General features: G+C 41.4%; 3 protein-coding genes across 5 annotated transcripts in view; 1 reads left to right on the plus strand and 2 right to left on the minus strand.

Moving 5' to 3' along the window:
* Nucleotides 1-12,731, minus strand: part of OPN3 (opsin 3) — a 47,943-nt gene extending 35,212 nt beyond the window's left edge. For 2 of the 3 annotated variants that reach the window (XM_055323570.1, XM_055323569.1), the window contains exon 1: nt 12,237-12,731. In XM_055323570.1, coding sequence (XP_055179545.1) covers nt 12,237-12,609 — 373 coding nt within the window. In that variant the 5' untranslated portion in view covers nt 12,610-12,731. Of the gene's footprint in view, nt 1-7,930; nt 8,066-12,236 lie in introns of those variants that run through there. The other variant, XM_055323571.1, reaches the window with a different exon arrangement.
* On the minus strand, nt 2,516-7,729 carry CHML (CHM like Rab escort protein). Its single transcript, XM_055323567.1, has one exon. It carries the CDS (start codon nt 7,727-7,729, stop codon nt 5,774-5,776), a length of 1,956 nt encoding a protein of 651 aa, XP_055179542.1. The 3' UTR covers nt 2,516-5,773.
* Nucleotides 12,732-20,311: 7,580 nt separating the features above from the next.
* WDR64 (WD repeat domain 64) overlaps nt 20,312-22,538 on the plus strand; it is a 134,405-nt gene continuing 132,178 nt past the window's right edge. Inside the window, exon 1 of the mRNA XM_055324510.1 lies at nt 20,312-20,456. Within this exon, the coding sequence (XP_055180485.1) occupies nt 20,312-20,456 (145 nt within the window). The remainder of the gene's footprint in view (nt 20,457-22,538) is intronic.

Consider the following 22,538-nt stretch of genomic DNA (forward strand, 5'->3'; position numbering starts at 1 on the left):
AGCATGTAGAGTTACAGCACACTTAGACTGTTTTAAAGGAGATTATAATCTCATGACAAATGACTTCTAGTGTAGTTCACACCTGTTGCTTTTCCTGTTTAAGAAACACCTGGTTTATATGTTTCAACAGAGGCCATTATAAAGAAAAGAATGGACAAACATACAGCTCATTTCTTGTAGTACTTCACTGAAGTCATTTTGGGAAATTAAGTTAAATTAATTGCCTAAAGACAAGATTCCCTGGTCTTCCTTAGCAGGATATCCCCCTGTCCCAGATTCTCTTTATAATGGTAATAGAGATGCTGAAATTGGGATAAAAACTTTAAAGTTACATATAATGATGAAATTAACTTATAATGTTGCAAAAAAAAATACTTCCCCATACTGCATTAGTAATATTTGTTATTTTGAAGTATAAGGAATGAATAAATAAAGGAACAAATAAGTCTCAGACAATGGGGTACTCCAGGGCTTTAATCATATGCTAAGTAATAAAAAGAACTGGCAGTAATGTGCCCAAAGATTCCTATTTCTTTAAAATTAGAATGTGCCTAAAGATTATCTCCCAACTGAACTACAAACAGGTAATTTTATCTTCCTATCATACTTTGTCAACCCTGCAATTCTGAAGCTGCTCATGGTTTCCTCTGATGATGTACGCACCTTTATTCATATTAGGTGTTCAGACTGTGTCAGGGCTAAATACCTATTTAGCAAGAGGAAAACGTCAGAATCATAGGACAACAGCAGGAACCAGTAGACACTGCCTATAAAGAAATGAAGCTCTTGAAATAAATGCTGGATAATGACATAGTCTGCTTTGATTTTGGGCATGACCTCAAATAATCAACTCCCTTTGCCCTCTCCCAAGCCATTGAACCCACTTTAATCACACAAATCTTAATTTATAGGAAGAGTTTTGCTATTTGTTGAAAAATACATGTACTCTAAAATTCTAGGAGCCACTTTTATTAAAAAGTAGTGGTTTCTGTGTGACACACTCATACATGCAACACACAGCTCTGCTGACACGGAGGCAACCTGGCAGTTACACTGCAATCCTCATCAGTGGATTTCCATACTTGCTAGGGGTGGTGGTCCAGGTCACTCACTCAATTCCTTCAAGTCTTACCTCAAAAATGGGCATAAATACCTGCCCCTTCTTACCTGACATAGTGGTCCTGAGGTTCATGAAAGGAAATGTGGTTGTCAAGAGAAAAGGCATTGTTCCTACCAGTGCTGTGGCACAACTGCTCTCATAACATGCATGTTAGAGTCCAATTCTCTCAGCTCAGTCAGGGTCTTTGTTCATACCTTACAGAGAGCTGGCCGTACTGTGTCCCCTGCTGTTGAAATGTGAATACATTAGATTAAGAGAGTAAGAACTATACTAGACACAATGCCTCTTTATCATGAAGGTAAAACTGACGTAAAAATTTAAGAATCTTCCGAGGAAGGAAGTAAAACTCATCCTAATCAGAATTTCTTGGCCTTGGAACTTTACCTTCTGTTTCGTTTTGGTTTATTTACACTACTGACACCCTGAGCTCTCAGTGCCCTGGGTCCCTGGGATCCAATCTCTTGTACCTTCTCTTCATGTTTTCCCCCAAGCAACACAAAAAACCCCTCTGATTAATGTGAGAAACTTAATTAACTGAATGGCAGCTGAAATAGACTCCAGAAGGTACTGACCTTTTAACTCTTACGCTACTTGTTTCTGACTGCAGTACAAGCCTTGGACACCCTTGAAAGGAAGGCTGTGCATCTCAAATCAGATTTCTTGTTTCTTTTTCTTTTGGGGGGAGGGTATGGTGGTAGTTATAGTAGGGAGTATAAGGGATGGAAAACATCTTATATTCTCATTAAGGTAAAAAGGCATGTTCGTTCTCCAACAGAATGGTTCTCAGGTACAGAACTTATTCGTTTTCTCTCTTTTGAATTCTTAGAATGTCAATTCATAACTCACAGTTGATCTTCAACTGATATTTGAATTCAGTCACCTTGCTTCAGACCTGTCAGGCTGACAGGAAGAAAGGTCTCCTCAGACCTGAGATCTGTCCTTAGCTGGTCTCCCTGAGAACACTCCTCAGAGGCTTGGCTATGTCTATGAATCCAAATCCATCATTTCCTTGGCCTCCAAGACTCCCAAATGATGACTGTATTCCTGGGTTTGGGGCCATACTTTTTACTTAGTTATGTAGTATTTTCATACTGATGCCCTAGGATGCCTTAATATTATTTCTATTATTTCCACCACTGATTCTGGGTTTTCCTTTTTTTTTTTTTTTTTTAAAGTGGCTGTCACAATCTACCTTATTTCTTAATGCTGGGCAACTGAGAAAAGATACAAGATATAAAATCCATCTTAGCCAAGAAGTCCTTTCCATCAAAAGTTGTGAAATTTTCTGTCCACATTTTTGGAGATTACCTTTTGAAATTAAATTTTCTAAAATACTATTTTTTAATTTGAAGAATCTTGTTTCCAAAAAAGTAACTTTCTCACCAATTCAAGTAATCACTTTGCCAATTATTCTTTTATTTGTATTATACACATCAAATTTTACAGAAAAAAAGAACCCCTTATTGTTAAACTCTAATTAATTACATGTTTTCTTCTGATTCTTTTCAATGTAGACACCTAAATTTTTACACAAATATAATCAGTACATAAAATGTTTTAACATTTTTTAATCTCATTTAACATTTTTCATACAATTTCACATATATCAATATCATTTAATGACTACGTAACAGTCTAAACAGCAATACCAATACATCATAATTTACTTATCCATTTCCCAATTACTAGACTTTTTTAAAACCCGTATGAATGGAATTGCTAAAAGTATCTTTGTTCATGTAGCTTATTTTCTCTTCTAAATATTTTCCTGGGTGTATGCTGTTCAAAATGACTTCATCTAGCAAAAAAATAAACTGGTTACAAAGCTCCTGTTATATTCATCTAAATAGTTCTTTTAAAAATTACTAAAATAATATTGCTACTGGTAGAGACACATGAGCTTTAAAATGTTAATAGCATAAACTAAGTCAAAGTTGTTACAATTTGTATTTTTAATACGAGGAAACCTGAATATCATTTCAGGAATTGACTTTTATTTGTATCTTCTCATGTGTACTCTATCCTTTCTTAAATTTGCTTCATAAAGAGTAGAAACTTTATGGTTTTGCATCTCCTTTTAAAAAAAATATTAAGCACTTTGTCCATGTAGAATGCAAGTAGCTTTTTAAAATCCAATCTCTTCTTTTTTTTATCTTTTTCCTATTTAGTGTCCAATTTTCATTTTTCTCTAGTTGATTTCACCTTCCTTGCCAATATTTTTCACTGCCATAAAGCTCCTTTAGTAATACTGGGATGAGAATTGTAGTATTTTTATTTTTACCTTTAAAATCAACATTTTAATTCATACAGAATGAATTGTCTTATCACATGTAAAGTGGGCCTAATTCTTTTTTTCATACGGACATCCAGTTAGTCTTTCCATCAGTAGTTATCACATAATTATTTCTTTCCAACTGGTTTATTAGTCTTAAGCTTCCTACATAGCATAGTATATTTAAAAAGGTTACTTTAGGATTTAAAGGGCAAGACTCTCATTTTTTTCCTAAGTTAAAAAGATAAATCTATCTTTCCTTGCCTATTTTCTTGATTTGCCACAATTCTATCAAATTATATAAAATATCAGTGGGAATGTTAAGCAGAAGTGTAGTAAATCTACCTATTAATGTCACCTAGTGGCATTCCTTTGGATATGATTTCAAACACATTACATAACAATCTGCACAAAAATTCTATTCTATTTCAAATATCATTTGTTTTATTGATGGTGCAATTATTTTGATAGGTTTAAACCTTAGGATATAACCAATAAAACCACTTTGCCATTTAAAAAAATGTGTAAATATTAATACCAAGTCATGATTTCTCTATTTTCAATAAGCTGTAAATTACTTAAATTTTTGTTTCATTTTCCTCACATATAGAAGAGCAACAAAAGACTATTCATAGCTTATTTTGGCCCAGTAACATCTGTGTATTTTTAGAACATGTTGTTCAGATCAAAGGATAGGTTATTAAAAAGCATTAGTTTGTTAAAATTTAGCCAAATTCTGCTTCCCGTGAGCTCCTTACCTCTAAAGTGTATTTATTTTTAATTAATCCTAATCTTCACATTTCCTGATCTGAGAATAAGCTGAAAGACTGGAGTCTGTCTACTCTGCTTCACTGGCAACACTGCACGAACTTTCATAAGCAGCACCTGCATTCTTCTAACAGTTAATGTTAGCGGAAGGACTTCAAAACTTGGATCCCAATGTTGGCTCTTCTACATATCAGACCCTGGACAATTATTAATACTCATCTTTACTCTTTACCTCTTCTTTAAAAATGTATTCAATACTATCAGCCTCAAAGCGTGGTTGAGAAACTGTAACTAGAAAGCAAAAGTGCCTAGCACATAGTAAATGCTCTCTTCCAGAACAAAAATTAGCTCTGGAGGGCTCCCTTCTATAGGATTACCATTCTGAGGAACAGAAAACAGGAGACTGAAGGGGGCATTTTACCTCTTCTGACAACTCCACTGGAGTACAATAGTTTTGACTTCTGCTGGTTCTGGAAAAAAAGGGTTTTGTTCTCTAGATAACAGTTGAGAGGCAGAAGTGATCACAGAGGCAGTTACCTCACTAGTTTTGAGGTGGGACAAAAGGGAGGGGACATGGTTGAATCCTCCTTTGATTGACTACTATCCCTTGTAGTCAGTGCTGTAATTAAAGTGGTAGCACCAACAAGGTGATATAACTCACACTAAGAAACCTTGGGAAATCTATGGATGGCTTTGAAAAGCCATTGGTATCCCAGGTTAGAAATGCCTCACTCCATTTCTTCTTAGGAATTTCAAAACAGCCAACCTGAGGTACCTTTTCTTGGGGAAATATATATATATATATATATATATATATATATATATAAATTTTTTTTTTCCTCTTGATCTGAATTAGTTGTTGGAAGTTCTTTTCTTTTAGGTGCCAGCACAAGGCTCTGCAGGAATTTTCTGAAGTATTAAACCAGAACTAACCTTACCCTTAGATTTCCTTTGGGACAAACTTTCCAAGAATGAGCTCTTCAATGACTAGATGAACTGTCCAACACTTTTTGTAATACAGAAGACTGGTGGTGTCACTGCCCTGCTGCTTGTAAGGGTCAAGTAGGGGAACTGAACTGCACAATGTGTTGTAAACACTACACCTTCACAAATAAAGGATCATGCAAAGCTAATCTTTTAACAGTTGGCACTTGCATAAGTTGCTATTGCTACCACCATGTCTGTACATTTGTATTATATACAAAAGACCCACATAATTTATTCTGTGTGTTTATTCAGACATGGTAGCAACTGTAATAATTACAAAAGTAACTAAACTATTCCTTAGATATTATTGTTTTTATAGACTAATAAATCTGAAGATCATTAGCAGACATGTATTACCTCCCAGTATGCACAGTTGCTAATTTGGAACCCACACTTATATACTCAATACTAAAATAGAGCTAACCTTGTCCAATCATCAATCAATCAGTTGGTGATAAATTAACAACATCCCGTGACTGAATGTCTCAAATAGAAGTAAAGACAACATCTGCATAGCATTCATCATATAACCAATTCTTATTAATCACATAGGAAATGGTTCTTTAAATGAAAATATTCTGATGTCAGGATGAAGGCCCAAAAGAGCATTTCCGGTTTGCTCCTTTCTAGTCTTGAAGGTGGTTCTCTGGGCTTTCTGGGTTTTTATTTTCCTCAGAGGAGTCTGGTTTGGCCATGATTTTATTATTGGTTCCAAGAGCCTCAGGTTGCTTATCATCACCATCAAAGATTATATCTTCTGGATTTGGAGGTGGGGGGCAGAAGTCTTCATTGGGAAAGATCTCCTGGAAAAGTGTTTCAGCTTGCTTGACTGCGTGCTCATTTCCCAGTCCGCAGTCAGGCCCAGAGCAGACATAAACATTGGAAGGTAAGCCATTATATGAGCTTCTGCTGATTCCCGAGGAATCTCTCATATTAAAATAAAGAGCCCACAAGAGTCTTGGCTTTGTGAGTTCTTCCTTGTCTATTTCTGTTTCAGTATATGGGGTGAATAATTTCTTCACTACTGACTCTAAGTCTTCTCTTGCTGTTTTAGAAGATGAACAGGTCAGGTGTACCAGGTAGGTGTCTTTCATGCATGTCATGGTTGAAGAACATAATTCAGTGACACGAACAGCACATGTTCCTGATTCCATTGGAGGCACTATCAAAATGGAAATTTGCTGATCTGAATCTGCCTTCTTGAGTATAGACTGATCTGTAATGAGCACTGCCCTGGAGATCTGCTTATATTGCACATTTGAGCATGTTTCCTCAGAAAGGTAACTATCCTCCACAATAAAATATTTAGCATTTATTCTTTGATCTAAGTGATCTATAATTGCTTTACATCTTCCAGATTCTTTGTCAACTATAAGGCATTGAACTTTATGGCGAAGACAATAGATTCCACCAAAAACTGCACACATCCTGCAGAAACACTGGGGAATTTCTCCTTGGCCATACAAGGGAAATAAAAAGGGAGTGTTGCCAAACCGTCCAAGACACCGAAGGAAGTTTTTAGTTGCTTTAAGGCCATCTATTGTGGTGCAAGAGGACTCTGTCATTGCAATTGAGTGCAGCACAAAATGTTGGAGGTTGGGGGTTAATTTTTTAGTTTTTAAGTAATCTGAAAATGAGCAATGCACAAAAGCTTGGTATTGATCAGGATGTTGTTCATAGTCTAAACAAAATGTAAGAAATTTCATCAGTATCCTCTTTTCAACCATAGTGAGTTCTTTGCTATTAAAGACATCTGCTCTGGAACAAGGCACCTGTTCTACTTTTCCCTCACGAAATGCAAGAATCCTAGTGACGTTTTTAAATTCTGCATAACGACTAACATTTGATTTGATTAAAAGATCGATTAGCAATCCTTGAGAATACAGCAGCTTTGATACCAAATCAATATTAAATCTCCTGCCTTCTTTAACTATTTGGGAGTAAGTAATCCTATTTCTCTTTGGTTGATCAGTGTTATCTTCCTCTATAGGTTTGTTTTCATCTTTATCTCCACCTGAAGCTGTGTTTATACAGGTTTTATCTCCACAATATTTTTCTTCTGCCAAGATGTCCTCTACATCAGTTACTTCTAGTGAAATCTCTTCATCACTTTTTGGAGTGTCTTTGGCAGGCGTTTCAGAGCTAGTAACATGTAATGAGTTTGTTTCTTCGGACAAGCACACAGAATCCAGAGGTTTAGATGTTACTGAGGAAGGATTTTTCTGCAGAGCACTGATCTCTTCAATATTGTCATCCATATCCTGACTGGCATAACAGAAAACTTCTATGTGTTCAATGGTTTCATCCTTCTTGCGAAGAGCAATGGCTTCTTCTGTTTCATGCACCAGGCCTTGCCATGAAGCAGTGCTTTCTTCTGCACTGTCACCGTTTTGCTGATGCTCCTTTAACCAGGAGAGCAATCCCGAAAAGCTGAAACTTGCCCAGTTTCCTCCATAGTAACTTCTTGAATCAAGATGAAGAACCCTCTGACCACTTCTTGAACATGCAGCTGCCAGGATGGATTCAGGTAGACCTGTCCCTATTATGACCACATCGAACTCTGTGGGAAGACTGTCCGCCATTCTGGGAGATAAAGGGTCTGGTGACAACCGTCGATAAAAGAAATGTGTGTGAGTCAAGGCTGAGGGCTCAGCGGAGCTGTGAATATGCTGTAATAAAATCTCTCCTTGTGATACTCCAGTTCATCCCAGAAGTCCTGAGGTTGCAGGTCCTAACTGTTTAACAGTTACCCTTTCTTAATATTGTTTTCCTTATAAGTCAGTAGCATAAAAATAGGTAAGGTATATCTAATCACATCTGAGAACACTAAAACGGATGTGTGGTTTTCATTCCTGCATTTCATCTTAGCAGTAAATGTCAAAATGCATCACACATGCATTTGTGACTGGAACTCTTCTCTGAAAGAAGAAAATTCAAGAAAGAATACAGTTGTAAACAATATTAAGAGAAAAATAACTTCATGCAACAGCAATTACAATTACTCCATTGGAGTCTGACTTGTTATCAAGACATAAGCCTCTAGGAAAGCAAGTCATTAAATGCTTTCTTACATATTTTCTAATTTCTCAAAAATGGACAAAAGAGATTTACCCTCAAAAACACGCAATAATGAGGAAGGGACATCATGATGTCCCATTAAGCAAAGGATTTCCATAATATAATTCTGTAACTTTTGCTTTTAATAAAATATTTGAACTATACAGAACTGTGAGCTTAGACTGTAAGAAATGTGTGGTTCCACCGTGTTTATGGAAACAGACTACATATACATACTATGTGCACATTGTCATGATGAGGAATATTTCTGCAGCCAATTTAGCCTGTGGGTGATTTTAGAACAGTTGAATGAAAGATATTTCCATGCCACAACCACCCTTAGGATCTCGTGGTAGCATCATGAGACCATTTCAACTGAATTAACCAGCCAGATTATTGCAAAAGGATTAATTCATTAAAACAACTGGCATTTTGAGATATTTAGGTGCAAACAGGTCTACTGAAGGAAATAGGCATTTTTAACAAATCTTCCTATGAATGTACATATGCACATGTGTTTTTTTTAGGTTTAAGTTAAAACAGAAAATTCCTACCTTTGTAAGTTAAAATATCTCAACATAAAAAATACCTACTTCTAAAATCCAAGAGAAAAAAAAAAATCCAAGAGAACATAGGGTGACTTGCATTTTGCCAGACTCTGGCTCTATGACCTTGAATCTCTGTATCCCAAGATAAAGGCCTGTCTCAACATCCTCTGCTAAGATTAACACGTTCTTTGCTGTTTTTTGAAGGGATAGGAGGTAGCAGTGTAGAAAGGCTCTCCTGTTAACTTCTGGCAATAATACTGGTCATATACCACACACACAACATTTGTGTGGCACTAGGGGCGGCTAGAGGTGCAACAGCTAAAGGGGAGGGGGGCTTGAAAGGCATACTCACCTGAAAGTCTTTAGGCTAAAGCACTATACACAGCAAGTGAAGATGGCGCCTATCAGCTGTCATTGTGCAGTTAAGAGGGAGAGTTCTTGGAACTCTAATTTTCCCTATTATCACACTTGCTGAAATCTAGATCAGTACTACCTGGGCCTGTCTAGGGTAAGATGATGAATTAGCCTGGACATCTGTAAAACAAACCATTCAAATGAAAGTTGGATTAAATTGACTGGCTCCCTGAACAAACTGACTGGTCAGCTTAAGTGAAATGGCCATCTTAAAAGTCCTGTCTAGTCAAAGCCTCAGCCTCAAGAATATCAGAGATTCTACTTGTTTTCAGCATTCCCTGAAAAACCAGGAATTGAGCACTGAATGAGGCAGTTGCCTGGCCTCCCCATACACATATGTAAGTATGTCTGCATTACTTATCCTGCCTTCTTCAAGCAGGGTGTGCGGAGGAAGGCAGAACCCAGGGAGGTATACAAAGAAATGTAACCGGAGCATGGGTTTATTCTTGGCTTAGGAGATAGAGCAAAGGATACAAACCATAAGTGCAAAAACCAGGCACCTTCTAACCTACAGATGTCGAGTCCTCAAAATACTAAGCACATAGGACAGAACAATCTTAACACTTAGCTCACTCTTGCATACAAGAGATAACAAAACTGAACAAAACTGATGGCAAGAGAGATTAAGTGACTGGGAAAATCCACACAGCAGGTTAGCCAGGTGATAGAGTAGAACCCACTCTCATGTCATCAGACCAGTGCGCTTCCCACCTGATGGGCAGCCTCTCCAGGAACCTCCGGAACAAGCGGCCTCTTTGAAATTTTTAAATTTCATCCTCCTTCAACACTTCACGGTTGGCTAGTTCTTGTTCAGGGATAACTACAGGGGAAGCATCTTCCCTTTCTTCAACTATAACCCTTATCTGGAAGCACAATCCTTGGAATTTACTTCAGGCAAAGAGATTCTTAATCTTGGCTAAGCACTTTTCAGTTCCTTCATAATCCCACTACTGACTGACTTGTTTCCCGGGGCTTAAACAAAGTTTTTGAATTTCTTACCCCAGAGTTTCCACCTCTAATTTAAAAACAGGGATAAAGTCATGGTTGAGAGCAGTAACCATATGCCCAGAGAAATAGAGAAACAGAGCAATTGTCAGGCAAAACACTGTGTGGTGAGCATTTCTAGCAGTCTTGGAAAAATCCCTTCGGACTAGGATGGGACTGAGCAGGGAGGAATGAAGGAGGAGGAAGCAATGGAAGGAGACACAGCAGCAAATGAGGTCACAGAGGCAAAGATGAGGAAGAGGGTGAATGCTGGTCCTATTAAAGAAGTCAACATACCCTTGTTTTTAAACCCCCAGGCAGAGAGTCCAAATAGAAACAGAACTGCCCAGCACAGAAAAAGCACTTCTTGGAAATACCAACTTTCACTTCTGTGATCAAACACTTGTTGCCCACCCCAGGGAGCATTACTGAGGACACTTCAGGTCTAAGCTTCAATCCCCCTCCGTAATTTAAAACTTAGCCCTGCCTTAAAAATTGCCTGACAGGTATTTTAAATTAATGTAGAGTATAAGCACATAGCCGTCTATATCACCACCTACATACACTTAGAAACCCCACCCAAGTTTCAAATCTTTGTATAAACAAAATTCTCAGATTGCTTACTGGGGGGTGGAGGGGGGAGTAGTATTAGAATATTAGAATCATTGAGTCAATCAAATAAAGGAAACCATGATTTCTATGACATTTTTTCTTTCCTTCAAAATACCAAGAATGAATTATAACAAATACCATCATATTTGGGTTTGCCACAACATATGAGGTTGGTAAGACAACTTCCGATAATGCTACAAAGATTTTGTTCTCAAATACGTGCTAAGATAAAAACAGTAATAAAGGGATCCCTGGGTGGCGCAGCGGTTTGGCGCCTGCCTTTGGCCCAGGGCACGGTCCTGGCGAACCGGCATCGAATCTCACATCGGGCTCCCGGTGCATGGGGCCTGCTTCTCCCTCTGCCTGTGTCTCTGCCTCTCTCTCTTTCTCTCTGTGACTATCATAAATAAATAAATTCAAAAAAAAAAAACCAGTAATAAATTAACATTACATTTCAGGATTGTTTTTTTCAAGGAACTTTAAGACCTGAGAAATACACATCCCTATTTCACATCTTGTGCAAATTAAATTCCTGGAACAACGCACAGAAAGCTAATTCCCAAGCTTGGGAAAAAAAAAAAATCACACTTTCAATGATACATTGAGTGGATCATCCTTCAAAATGTCAAGTCTCAGGGAGACTTGAACCTTCTACAGGATCAGGACTATTTTGAAACAAATTTTCAATTAACAAACAAGTTCTACTTTAATGAAATCTCCTGGCTGCACAGCTAATTATTTGACCATCTAGGGTGGGATTTTCTGCTGTAATCTCACCTTAGATTTCGGGTGTGCTGGAACCACTGAGGAGGAAAATATAGTAAAAAACAGCTTATAGGCCACATGCCGATGTGCACTCTTGGGACCTGAATGAAGCGCTTTCACTTCCTAGGAAGCATTCAAAGCATTCAAATGAGCAAAATCAAAGAAAACAAAATCACACACTGCCACTCTGCCACATTTCTACTTCTCACTTTAGGAAAACAAACAGTACTGAGTTAGATCTCTTCGCATCACCCTCTCCAGCTTTCATGAGTTAGTCACTCTTTTCCTTGAATCTGTTGACTCTACAGCCCCTCGTTTCTTTCATCAAAGTGTAAAGCCGCGGTTTCGTGCCCTGTCGAGCTGTACTCGGGGACGAAAACAGAAATGAGATGAACCGGACAGCGGATGGAGGGCGACGGGCACGACCTGGGCCGAAGCCGGGCTGCGGGTCAAGGGGGGGCCGCGGGGAGAGGAGTGGCCCCAGGGGCAGGGCCCAGGCCGCCGGGGCGACGGCAGGGGCAGCAGTCGGAAGGAGGCAGGCCAGGCAGCGTGGGGTGGACGAGGGCAGGGGCGGGCAGGGCGGGCCGGGGAGGCCGCCCGCGGAGGAGCAGGAGCGCAGCGGGACGGGCGGCGGGGCACGCGCACGGAGGGCGGCACTGCAGGCCACGCCAAGGTTCCGGGGAGCGCTTCCCCTCCCGGCCCGACTCACCGAAGAGGCTGCTGCTAAACCCGTCCCACACGCAGCCCACGGTGTCCCAGACCCAGCCGTTCCTCAGGCAGGACACGAAGGCAAAGGTGACCCCGAAGAGGGACACCAGCAGGTCGCTGAGGCTGAGGTTGACCAGCAGGAGGTGGGTGGGGGTGCGGAGCCGCTGGAACTTAGAGTAGAGGACGAGCACCAGCAGGTTGTTGCCGACGCCCAGCAGCCCGACGGAGCCGAGCAGCAGCGCCAGGCGCTCGTAGGTGCCGGGGCTGAAGAGCGGCGCGGGGCTCAGCGTCCCCGCCGGTCCCGGTCCCTCGGCGCCCGCGGCCCCGCCGCCCTCCCAGTGGCCCTGGCCGCCGCTGCGGTTCCCCGAGTACATGGCCCGGCGCCCGCGCGCTCGGCGGAAGAGGCGCTCAGCCTCCCGCGACGCCCGCGGCGCGCTCCGCACTGGGTGGGGCTCCGGCTCCGCAGCCCTCTCGGCCCATTGTGCGCGCCGAGACCGCGACGCGTCGCCCGGGCCCGCCCCCCCCCACCCCTTCCGCCCCGCGCGCCCCGTAGCCCCGCCTCCAACCCCCGCGCGCCGCGTTCCCGCCGCTGCCCCCACCCCAGCGCCCCCGTGGCCCCGCCCCCCTCCGCCCTGGGCGCCCCTGTAGCCCCGCCCCCCTCCCCCGCGCGCCGCGTTCCCGCCGCTGCCCCCACCCCAGCGTCCCCGTAGCCCCGCCCCCTCCGCCCGGGCGCCCCTGTAGCCCCGCCCCCCTCCCCCGCGCGCCGCGTTCCCGCCGCTGCCCCCACCCCAGCGCCCCCGTAGGCCCTCCCCCTCCGCCCTGGGCGCCCCTGTAGCCCCGCCCCCTCCCCCGCGCGCCGCGTTCCCGCCGCTGCCCCCACCCCAGCGCCCCCGTAGGCCCTCCCCCTCCGCCCTGGGCGCCCCCTGTAGCCCCGCCCCCTCCCCCGCGCGCCGCGTTCCCGCCGCTCCCCGGGGGCTTTCCAGCCCCTCCCGCTGGCGCGTCTACGGTTTTGCTCGTTCCTCTGGCCCCAGACTCTCCAGAGCCCTGTACCCCTGCCCGGGCGTGTGTCCGCGCGCGTGAACCCGCGTCGAGCCGGCGGAGAGAAGTCAGTCGGGAGGCGAACCAACCGCAGTGGCTCCCCGCACCCCATCTCCCTGCACCCAGCGGGAAAGCATCACGCCCGTGCACCCATTCACTCACTTTGTGCATTCACTCATTTATTGACATTTTTGAGCGCCTGCACTAACACGTGCTAAGGAGAGGGTGAGTGAGGGCCTGCCATCCTGGGCTCCTCAGCTTCCCAGGAGGCTGTAACAGTCCGCGGCCCCGCACAGCGCCTCTCGCAGCTCACACAGGTAACACAGGAGAGCCCCAGCCGACCCGAGGCTGCCAACCTTGACCTTCCCGTCCTGCTCCAAAGTAGCGGTACATCTGTCCTCTTACTGCGGCCTGCCGAAGCCCTTCGCTGGCGGTGGCTGCCCAGGCAGTGCCCTCAAAGCTTCAACCTAAATCTAGCAGGTATAGAGAGGTAGGTGCTATATTTAGAACAGCACACATTTTCCACTAGGCCTTTTCCCCAGTAGTGATGAAAATATAGTACGATTCAAATATAGATTGTGAACGTGATCAGTCTGCAAGGGCCCCACTGCTGTCCCTGCCCAGCCCCTAACAAGGTCCCAAAGGAGGACCACAGTCCCGAGCCAGACCTGAAGGAAGCTCTGGGAAGTGGTGACTAACACTGTGTGGAAGGGCAAAGGAATTGTCCTTTACAAGGACGTTTGTCCCTTTCACCTCTGTTCAAAAGACCAGCAGAGCATGACTAGCTTCACTGAACCCGCATTCTAAATTCCCTGGACATAGAGAATCAAATGGGGCCGGGTGATCTCTCCACCCTGGGACATTGAGCAATAGCTGAAGGGCAGTGTGTTCTGCCCTCAAAACCTTGATTTGTCTTTAAAGATTCCAGTCTGGATTTGTCATCTATGAGACTATTTAACCCATCCAGACCTTTAAAAAATTCATTTGATTTTCTCTTTTAGATGTATGCAACCATTTAACAAGTTCTGTATGTTTTTTACTGTGTTTTCATCACACTTCCTGCCCAGTCTACAGTAAGTTCTCAATAGTCATTGAATGAATAAAGGAGAACTCAGTATATTGTCTCCAAAGTTTGCTTGCTTGCCTTTTTTTTTTCTTTCTTTCTTTCATCGGTGCTAACTCCCTGCCCTCACAAAGCTTACATTCTGGTTGTGTTGGAACAGCAGACAATAATCAAATAAGTATGTATGCAGGGTGTCAAGTGCTGTGCCATCAAGAAAAATAAGGCAGAGAAAGGATACGGGGGAGAGAGGGAAAAGGGTTATTTTATACAAGTGGTTATGGATAGCCATGCAGAGTTCTGCAGGCACAGAGAACATGTACTGGGTTGGGACTGTGCTTAGCATATTAGGGAAAAAACAAGAAAACCAATATGGTGGTAGCAGAAGGGGAATTAAGAAATGAGGGCAGAAAGGTGGGTGAGCCATGATTGGGCAGATCATGCAAGGCCATGGACATTTTAATAAAAAGACTTTGGCTTTTACTCTCAGAGAAAAGTCCAGAGTAACAGCGATGGGAGAGGAATAATAGTAGGGGGGGGAAAAGAGGAGTAAGAGGCTTTTGGCAAATGTGTAAGAATTCTGGTAGAGTCATTTTTACAAAATTATTAACTGTTAAAGGTATTTATTATACTTGAGAGAAATAGGCACTATTACCACAAATATAATTGAAATTGCTAATAATGGTATATATATATTTTTTATATTTTTTCAGAATTATGATAAGATGATGGCAAAATACTGCAACTTAAAAAGAAAGTGCAATACTGGCATCAGGACAGACATATAGTCCAACAGAACAGAATCGTCAAATATAAGCCTTCATGCACATGATCAATTGATTTTTGATAAGGAAAGTCTTTCCAATACAGGGTGCTAGGAAACCTGGATGTCCACCTGAAAAAAAAAAAATGAAGTTGAACCCTTCTCTTATACCATATAGAAAAATTAACTCAAAAAGGATCAACAGCTAAATTTAAGCACTGAAACTATAGAACTTTTAGAAAAAAATACAGGAAAAGAGTCTTCATTACATTGGATTTGGCAATAATTTCTGGGATATGACACCAAAAGCACAGATAACAAAAGAAAAAATAAATAAATTGAACCCCAACAAAATTTAAAATTTTTGTGCATCAAGGGACAGTAGTGTCATGAAAGTGAAATAACTCATACAATATTACAAATCATAGCTCTGTAAAAGATTAGTATCTGTAATATAAAAAGAACTCCTACAACTCAACAGTAACAACAAAAAACCCCGAAGGACCCAATTAAAAAAACGGGCAAAAGACAAACAGACATTTCTACAAAGATATACAAATGGCCGATAAGCACATGAAAAGAGGTTCAACATCATCAGTCATAAGGGAAATGCAAATCAAAGCCACAATGAAATATCACTTCATGCAGACTAGGATGGCTATCCTCAAAAACTAAACTCTAAACCAAAAAAAAAAAAAAAGGGAAAATAAAAAAAAAAGTGTTGGCAAGGATGTGGAGAAATTATAACCCTGGTGTGCTCCTGCTGCTGAGAATGCAAGATGGTGGTGTAGCCACTATGGAAACAGTATGACAGTTTCTCAAAAAGTTAAACGTAGAAGTATTATATGATCCAGTGATTCCACTCATACTTATGTGTGTATAGATATAGATCTCCCAAAGAATTGAAAGCAGGAACTTGAATAGATATTTGTACACCAATGCTTATAGTAGCCAAAACGTGAAAATAACTTAAATGCCCATCATCAGATAAATGGATGAATAAAATGTGGCATACAACAGAATATTCAATCATAGAAAGGAATGAAATTCTAGTATGTTATGACATGTATAAACCTGGAAAACATTATGCTAAGTGAAATAAGCCAAACACAAAAGGACAAGTGTGTGATTCAACTTATGTGAGGTACCTGGCATAGACAAATTCATGGAGACAGAATTATGGCTGCCAGAGGCTGAGATAGGAGGAACTGGGAGTTAGTGGTTAAGATCACAGAGCTTCAACTTGAGATGATGCAGAAGTTCTGGAAATGGTCAGCGGTGATGGTTGCATAACATTGTAAATGTACTTAATGCCACGGAATTGTACACTTTTATGTTACATATATTTTATGTTTTATATTTTTACCACAATAAAGAAGTATATGCAAATTGTGCCTGCATCTAACAGAGTAGGAAAACATATGTAATCAGTTTATTGAGCAGGGTGGACTCAGCATGTATAAGCAGAAAGTAACTTTACTCTCTACCCCATTACTGATTTCAAATGTCTTCTCTGCACCTGTTCTTTAACTGCCTTTGGATGGCATTTTATCAGGTCCCAAGGCCTTACTAGTGACTTTCAATTAATATAACATCCTGAACGTTATAATATCGAAACATCAAAACTCATGGAAAACTCATTTGTCCACCCTCCAAAACAGAGCCAGCTTCAGGCCTGGAGAACTTCAGATGTTAGGTGTGGAGGGGACAACAAGTTTAGCTGCTCCCATTCCCTAAATCTACTACCTTTAGATGCTACTCTGGGCCCCTTTGGGATTTGAAGCAAAAATGGTCCCTGATTGGTAAAGTTGTCGTCTAATGTTGGTACCCTCTCATTATAGCAGATTTTAAGTACTGTCTTCTAGGATGATTTGTGGGTTCTTTTGAAGACCTGAGGTCACAGAGATCTTTCTCTCACAAGTTCCTTGACAGGGGCAATGCTTTTATCAGCTGGCTGCTTGCACCTTCCTCTAAGACCTTACTTAAGGCCCCCAGACCCTGCAGGCAGTCTTCTTCAGTAGGGGCCCTCAGAGCCTAGCATCTGGCCCTCTGGAAATGTATGCATCCTTATCCCACCAATTTCTGAATGTGGACTGTGGTGGAGAATTGGCTGGCCACAGTGTCTCCCTCTCTGGTGTCCACTGTGTGGAAAGAAGCTGAGAAAAGTCACAGCCCCTTGACTACTCTGAAAATTCCAAGGAAGTGCTAATTAGAGCTCTCCTCAACCTCCCAAGACACTGCCTTCTCTTCAGTAGTTTGAAGTGGAGAATAAAGTACTACCTGCAGAACTGGTTTCTCAGAATCTCTGTGCCTCCTCCTGTATGGGCCGTGCTGCCCTGTCTTTTAGACTTGGGGGAGTTCTTCAGTTGTATTGTAGGGCATCTCCTAAGGCCTCAAGGGATCCTTTTTAATATCCTGCTCACTGAAGTATTAAATCATCCGGGTCCCTGTATTTCAAGCAAGTCCTTTGTAAGGTACAAGGGGTCGGTGAGGGGGGATGGAGACAGGTTTTAGCTGTCATTCTTGCATGGGAACACTGATAATCCCTAGCCTTCTGCATCAGGCACATGTCACCTGATAAGTAACTTTGACCCTTATTTAATTGAGTGAACTTCCAAAGACTGGGATGCATACATCTCCCCTCTCTCTAAACTTTGTCCCTGGTAGGAAGGAAATCCTTACAGAAAAATCTTGCCAAATGTATCCGTACCTTTTCCTGCCTTACAAAACATTTAGTGAATGTAATTGAATTTAAAAAAGGGAGAGAGAATCTTGGGTGGTTCTGAATGTCAATTCTCCTGGTGCATATAGCTCCTCAGATATGTAGCAATCAGCTTATTGTATAAACTGTGTACATGTCCACACTCTCCTTCCCCAAAATGCATATATTTGTTTAAAAATGAAATCTCATTTACAACCTTGCTCTTAAAACCAGAGTGTGAGTGACCATGGAGTTGGGAAAGAGTAAATACTTAAGTTTCTTAAAAGAATTGGTTAGTGAAGTCATGATTTATATGTAATCAGGATAAATCAGAATAACTCAATGAAGATATCACTCTCTGGGGTGAAATAGCATTCTCAGCTCATGCATGTGGCAGGGCACAGGGGGAGATAAAAACAAGTTATGTACAAAGGATCAGGGATTGAATAGTTTATGATTAGCAGCAGAAGCTGATCCGAAAAGACTTCTTGTAACAACACAAGAAGCAAAAAGACAATGAAATAGTATCTTCAGAATATTAAACGAAAGTGATTTCCAACCTAGAATTCTAAACCCAACCAAATAGCAATCAAATGCAAAAGAAGATTAAGAATGTTTTCAAACATGCAAGGTATTTCAAAAATTTATCTTCCAGGCACTACTTCTGGATGTAAGCCACCAAAATGCAGGAATAAGTCATGGAAAAGAAAGGCAAAGGACATAAAAGGGAGGATAAGAGAATTCCCAAAATGATGGCAATGGGGGATAGCAGCTATGTCCTGACACACAGATGGCATCAGCCCAGGCTGCAGGAATGTGACTCAAGAGACAGGCACGTAGAAGAATGAAATCAGGATGCCTTCTTTTGTATCATCTTTTTATACTAGCTCAGGGAAACCATTTCACCTATTTTTTAATAAACTTTATTTTTTCAAGTTTATTTATTTTTTAGTAATCTGTATATCTGATACAGGGCTTGAACTCATGACCCTGAGATCAAGAGTCACATGTTCTTCCAGCTGAGCCAGCGAGGTTCCCCTTTAGAACAGTTTGAGATTTACAGAAAAACAGAATGTAATGCAGACAATTCCTATATACCTTCTCACTCTGTTTCTCTTCTTTTTTTTTTTTAAAGAGTTGATTAATTTATTTAACACAGAAAGAGAAAATGCAAGCAGGGGGAGCAGCAGAAGGAGAGGGAGAAGCAGGCTCCCGGCTGAACAGGGAGCCCAACTCAAGGGCTCCATTCCAGGACCTCAGGGTCATGACCTGAGTGGAAAGCAGATGCTTAACTGACTGAGCCACCCAGTGGCCCCTACCCAGTTTCTCTTCTTCTTAACATCTTACATTAGTTTGGTTTATTTGTTACAACTAATAAATGAATATTTATACTTTGCTCTTCACTTAAAGCCCACACACAATAAATCAGATTGCGTTAATTTTTACCTAATGTCTTTTTCTGTTCCCGGTCCCAACCAGGATACCACACTACATTGAGTAATCAAATCTCCTTAGTGTTCTCCTGGCTTCTCAGGCATTCCTCATTTCTCACAACCTTGATAGTTTGAGAAGTACTGGTCAGGGTTTTTTTGTTTGTTTGTTTATTGAAATATAGTTGACAAAAATGTTGTATTAGTTTCAGGTGTACATCATGGTGACTGGACAATTCTATACATTACTCTGTACTCACCATAATAAGTATAGTACCATTTGTCACCATCCTACATCATTACGAAATTAATGACTATATTCCCTATACTGTATTCAACTAATAACGTCTTGAAGAACTTTTCTCTCACTCAAAAACTATTCCTTCCCCATCCCTGCCTCACTTTATTATTTTAATTGAAGGTCAGTTCATAAAGGAAGAAGAAACTTTTTTATTCCCTACTACCTCTAAAAAACCTTTTTGAGGACAGAAATGACAAATGCTGAAATACAGACTTTCATCTTTAGGAGCTTGTGATTCAATATCCAGTACAGCTGCAGGAATGAGTGTCCACTTGACTCTCCTCATCATCTTGAGGAAGGCAAATGGTTTGAGGTGGGAGGAGATACAGGAGAGAGAAAGTAATGCCCAGTTTCCTTCCCTGGCCTTTACCAATTTTACTTCCCTCTCAGGATGTGTACACACACACACACATCACTTACACAGTTTGTGGGGAAAGAAAACTCAATGCACACCTTCTGAAGGAAGGGGAGGTTACAGAGATATTATGATGCAATGAGGACCATATGAAAGACACTGGTAACATTATGAGGTCAGGATTTTTACTGAAATGCTTGCCTATATGAAATGCATTAGACTAAACCAAGGTTCCTCTCTGCTAATGGCAACTCTCCTACTGACAACTCTGACTCCTCCCCACAGTATGAGATTTTAAGAACAAAGGAATGAGAGCTGGGACAAACATTGAGACAGCAGGGAAGCACTGTGACAGCTGGAAGATTTTTCAAGTTGGCAAATTAGTGCTATTTCTTTTTATACAGAAATAGCAGATTCCCTATGTCCCCATGGATATCATGGAGGAAAAGCGCTTAAGCATTGCACTTCAGATTACCAATTTCAGGACAGCTTTGACAGAGTTTGAAATATTGGTTGAACGTGTAGCAGCCCAGAAAAGAGATGAAAGAGCAGGCCTGTTTATCCAAAAAGAAGGTAAGATCAGTAATGAAGGGCAGACCAGTTGGGTCTGTTGATTAGAACCGTGAAATGTTTCAATCCATCAAAGAGAAGCAACATAGCTTAATAGCAAAGACATCAAATGGGGGACCGGAGTTCTGACTCTGTCTCTAAATAGCTAAGTGGTTCTGGGGAAGCTTTGTTCACTTCTCTCAACCTTAATTGTCTCACAAATGTAAAATTAAAAGGTTGGATTAAGTGACATCTTAGGGCTCTTCCATGGGATCTACATCTGATGGCTTGCTGGTTGACCTGGGACACTCAAAAGTACACAGTAACCATTAGCAAGCCATGGAAGCCACCTTGCCATCTCTTAACAGTATTGTGAGACCATAAAGACTTTCATAAATAGGACAAAGTTTTTTTCTGACATTTTGCTTCACTGTCTGGGCCTCTCCTCATGTCTCTAGGCTGGAATGATTTTGAACATGCCATGGTAAGGGGAATGAGGTAGGCAGTGGTCTGCCAGGGATATTAACAGCAGAAATATCAACACAGAATGGAGTACACCACCAGGGTCAGGGCTCAAGGGGACAGCTTCAGGGCATCGAGGACAGCAGTGACAAATAAGGCTTACCAGCAGAATAAAAGACTAATGAAACAAAGCCTGCTGTTCTAAGAAAAAGAGCAGAGCCCATATAGCTGCAAAGAGGTCGGCAGGGCCAGCCTCTTAATGTGCCAGACTGTAGAGCCACAAATGAGTAAAATGGTTGACTCTGGATGTTTAAACACAAGCTGGTATTATTTGACTAGTGTTTAAGAATTTATAAATCATCTTTAAAAAAAGAATTTACAAATCACCTTAATATAATTTAATTGATTCTGTTGACAATTCTAATGGACAAACATTACTATCATTGCTATTACTCCCATTTTATTTGTTAAAAGATGGCAGGTACAGGTAAAATATCTGCCAGAGTCACTCAACCTCTATGTGTTAGAGCTAAGACTCGGAGCTTCGAGATGTGCTTTTTAGATGAGTGTGAACTTGGCTGGGCTTTCCAAATCACCAGACAGAACTTTTCTTTTTCCCCAGTCAGCCTGTTTACCTGTCTCTATAATTTATTCTCCAAACATTTACCACCCTCTGGATCTCAGCTTCTCTCAGCCAGGCTTCCAGCATCATAAGAAAAAGCAAGACCAAAAGACAAGAATTCCCTCAAAATCCCCTTCCTCTACTTCTGAGTTTCCACAAAGCAGCACCTGTCATTTCATCCATCCGTCCTCCTGTCTAAGGCTATCACTTTGGTGCAACAACTTCAAAGTCTGCTTTCCATTCGCTTTGTCCTCTCAAACTAAAATATACCCAAATGTCCTGACCTTGACTTTCTCTACCCTATAACCTACCACCATATGCCTTTAATGCTTCTCCACTAAATCTCCCCACAGCATCACCACTTAATTTTCAATCTACTCAATCTGACTTCTCTCATCACTTTGCTGAAAATGTTCCTACTGAGGTATCCCAGCACCTAATATGGCTGCCAGATTCAATCAATTGTTTTTATTTTCGGGCTTTCTTGGCTCTTTCACTGCATTAGGAGCTCACTCCTCTGCTTCCAGAAACTGTCTCCTCTGTGTCTCTCATCACACCCCTCTCTTCTTATTTTTCCCTTTTCTCATTCTTTGTCTCTTTTATTTTTTGAACTTTACCCGTGTTCTCTCTCAGTCGCACAGACGCCATCCATCTAGTCTCCTAAACTGAATATCTTGCTATAATCTGTATTTCTTGGACTCTTATTCTTGGGTTATTACAACCGCCTTTTGATATAATCATCTTCTTGCCAAGATTTATTCCTTAAAAAGTTATTTTTAACTGTCACATTCCTGGCTTATTAACTCAGCTGTAAAGTTCACATATGTGAACTTGGCAATTGGGACTCTTCCCAGCCATGCCTCAATCTACCTTTCCAGCCTCAGCTGTTGGAACTTCCCTCCGTGAACTTTCTGTTCTAATATGAACTTTTCAGCATTCCCAAGCACCTCATACTGGTAATGACTCTAATATTGCATGTGTCGTTCTCCCAATGTAGAGTGCCTTTCCTCCCCTTTTTTGTC

The sequence above is a fragment of the Nyctereutes procyonoides genome, unplaced genomic scaffold (assembly GCF_905146905.1).
Source record: "Nyctereutes procyonoides isolate TBG_1078 unplaced genomic scaffold, NYPRO_anot_genome, whole genome shotgun sequence".
Taxonomy (NCBI): Eukaryota; Metazoa; Chordata; class Mammalia; order Carnivora; family Canidae; genus Nyctereutes; species Nyctereutes procyonoides.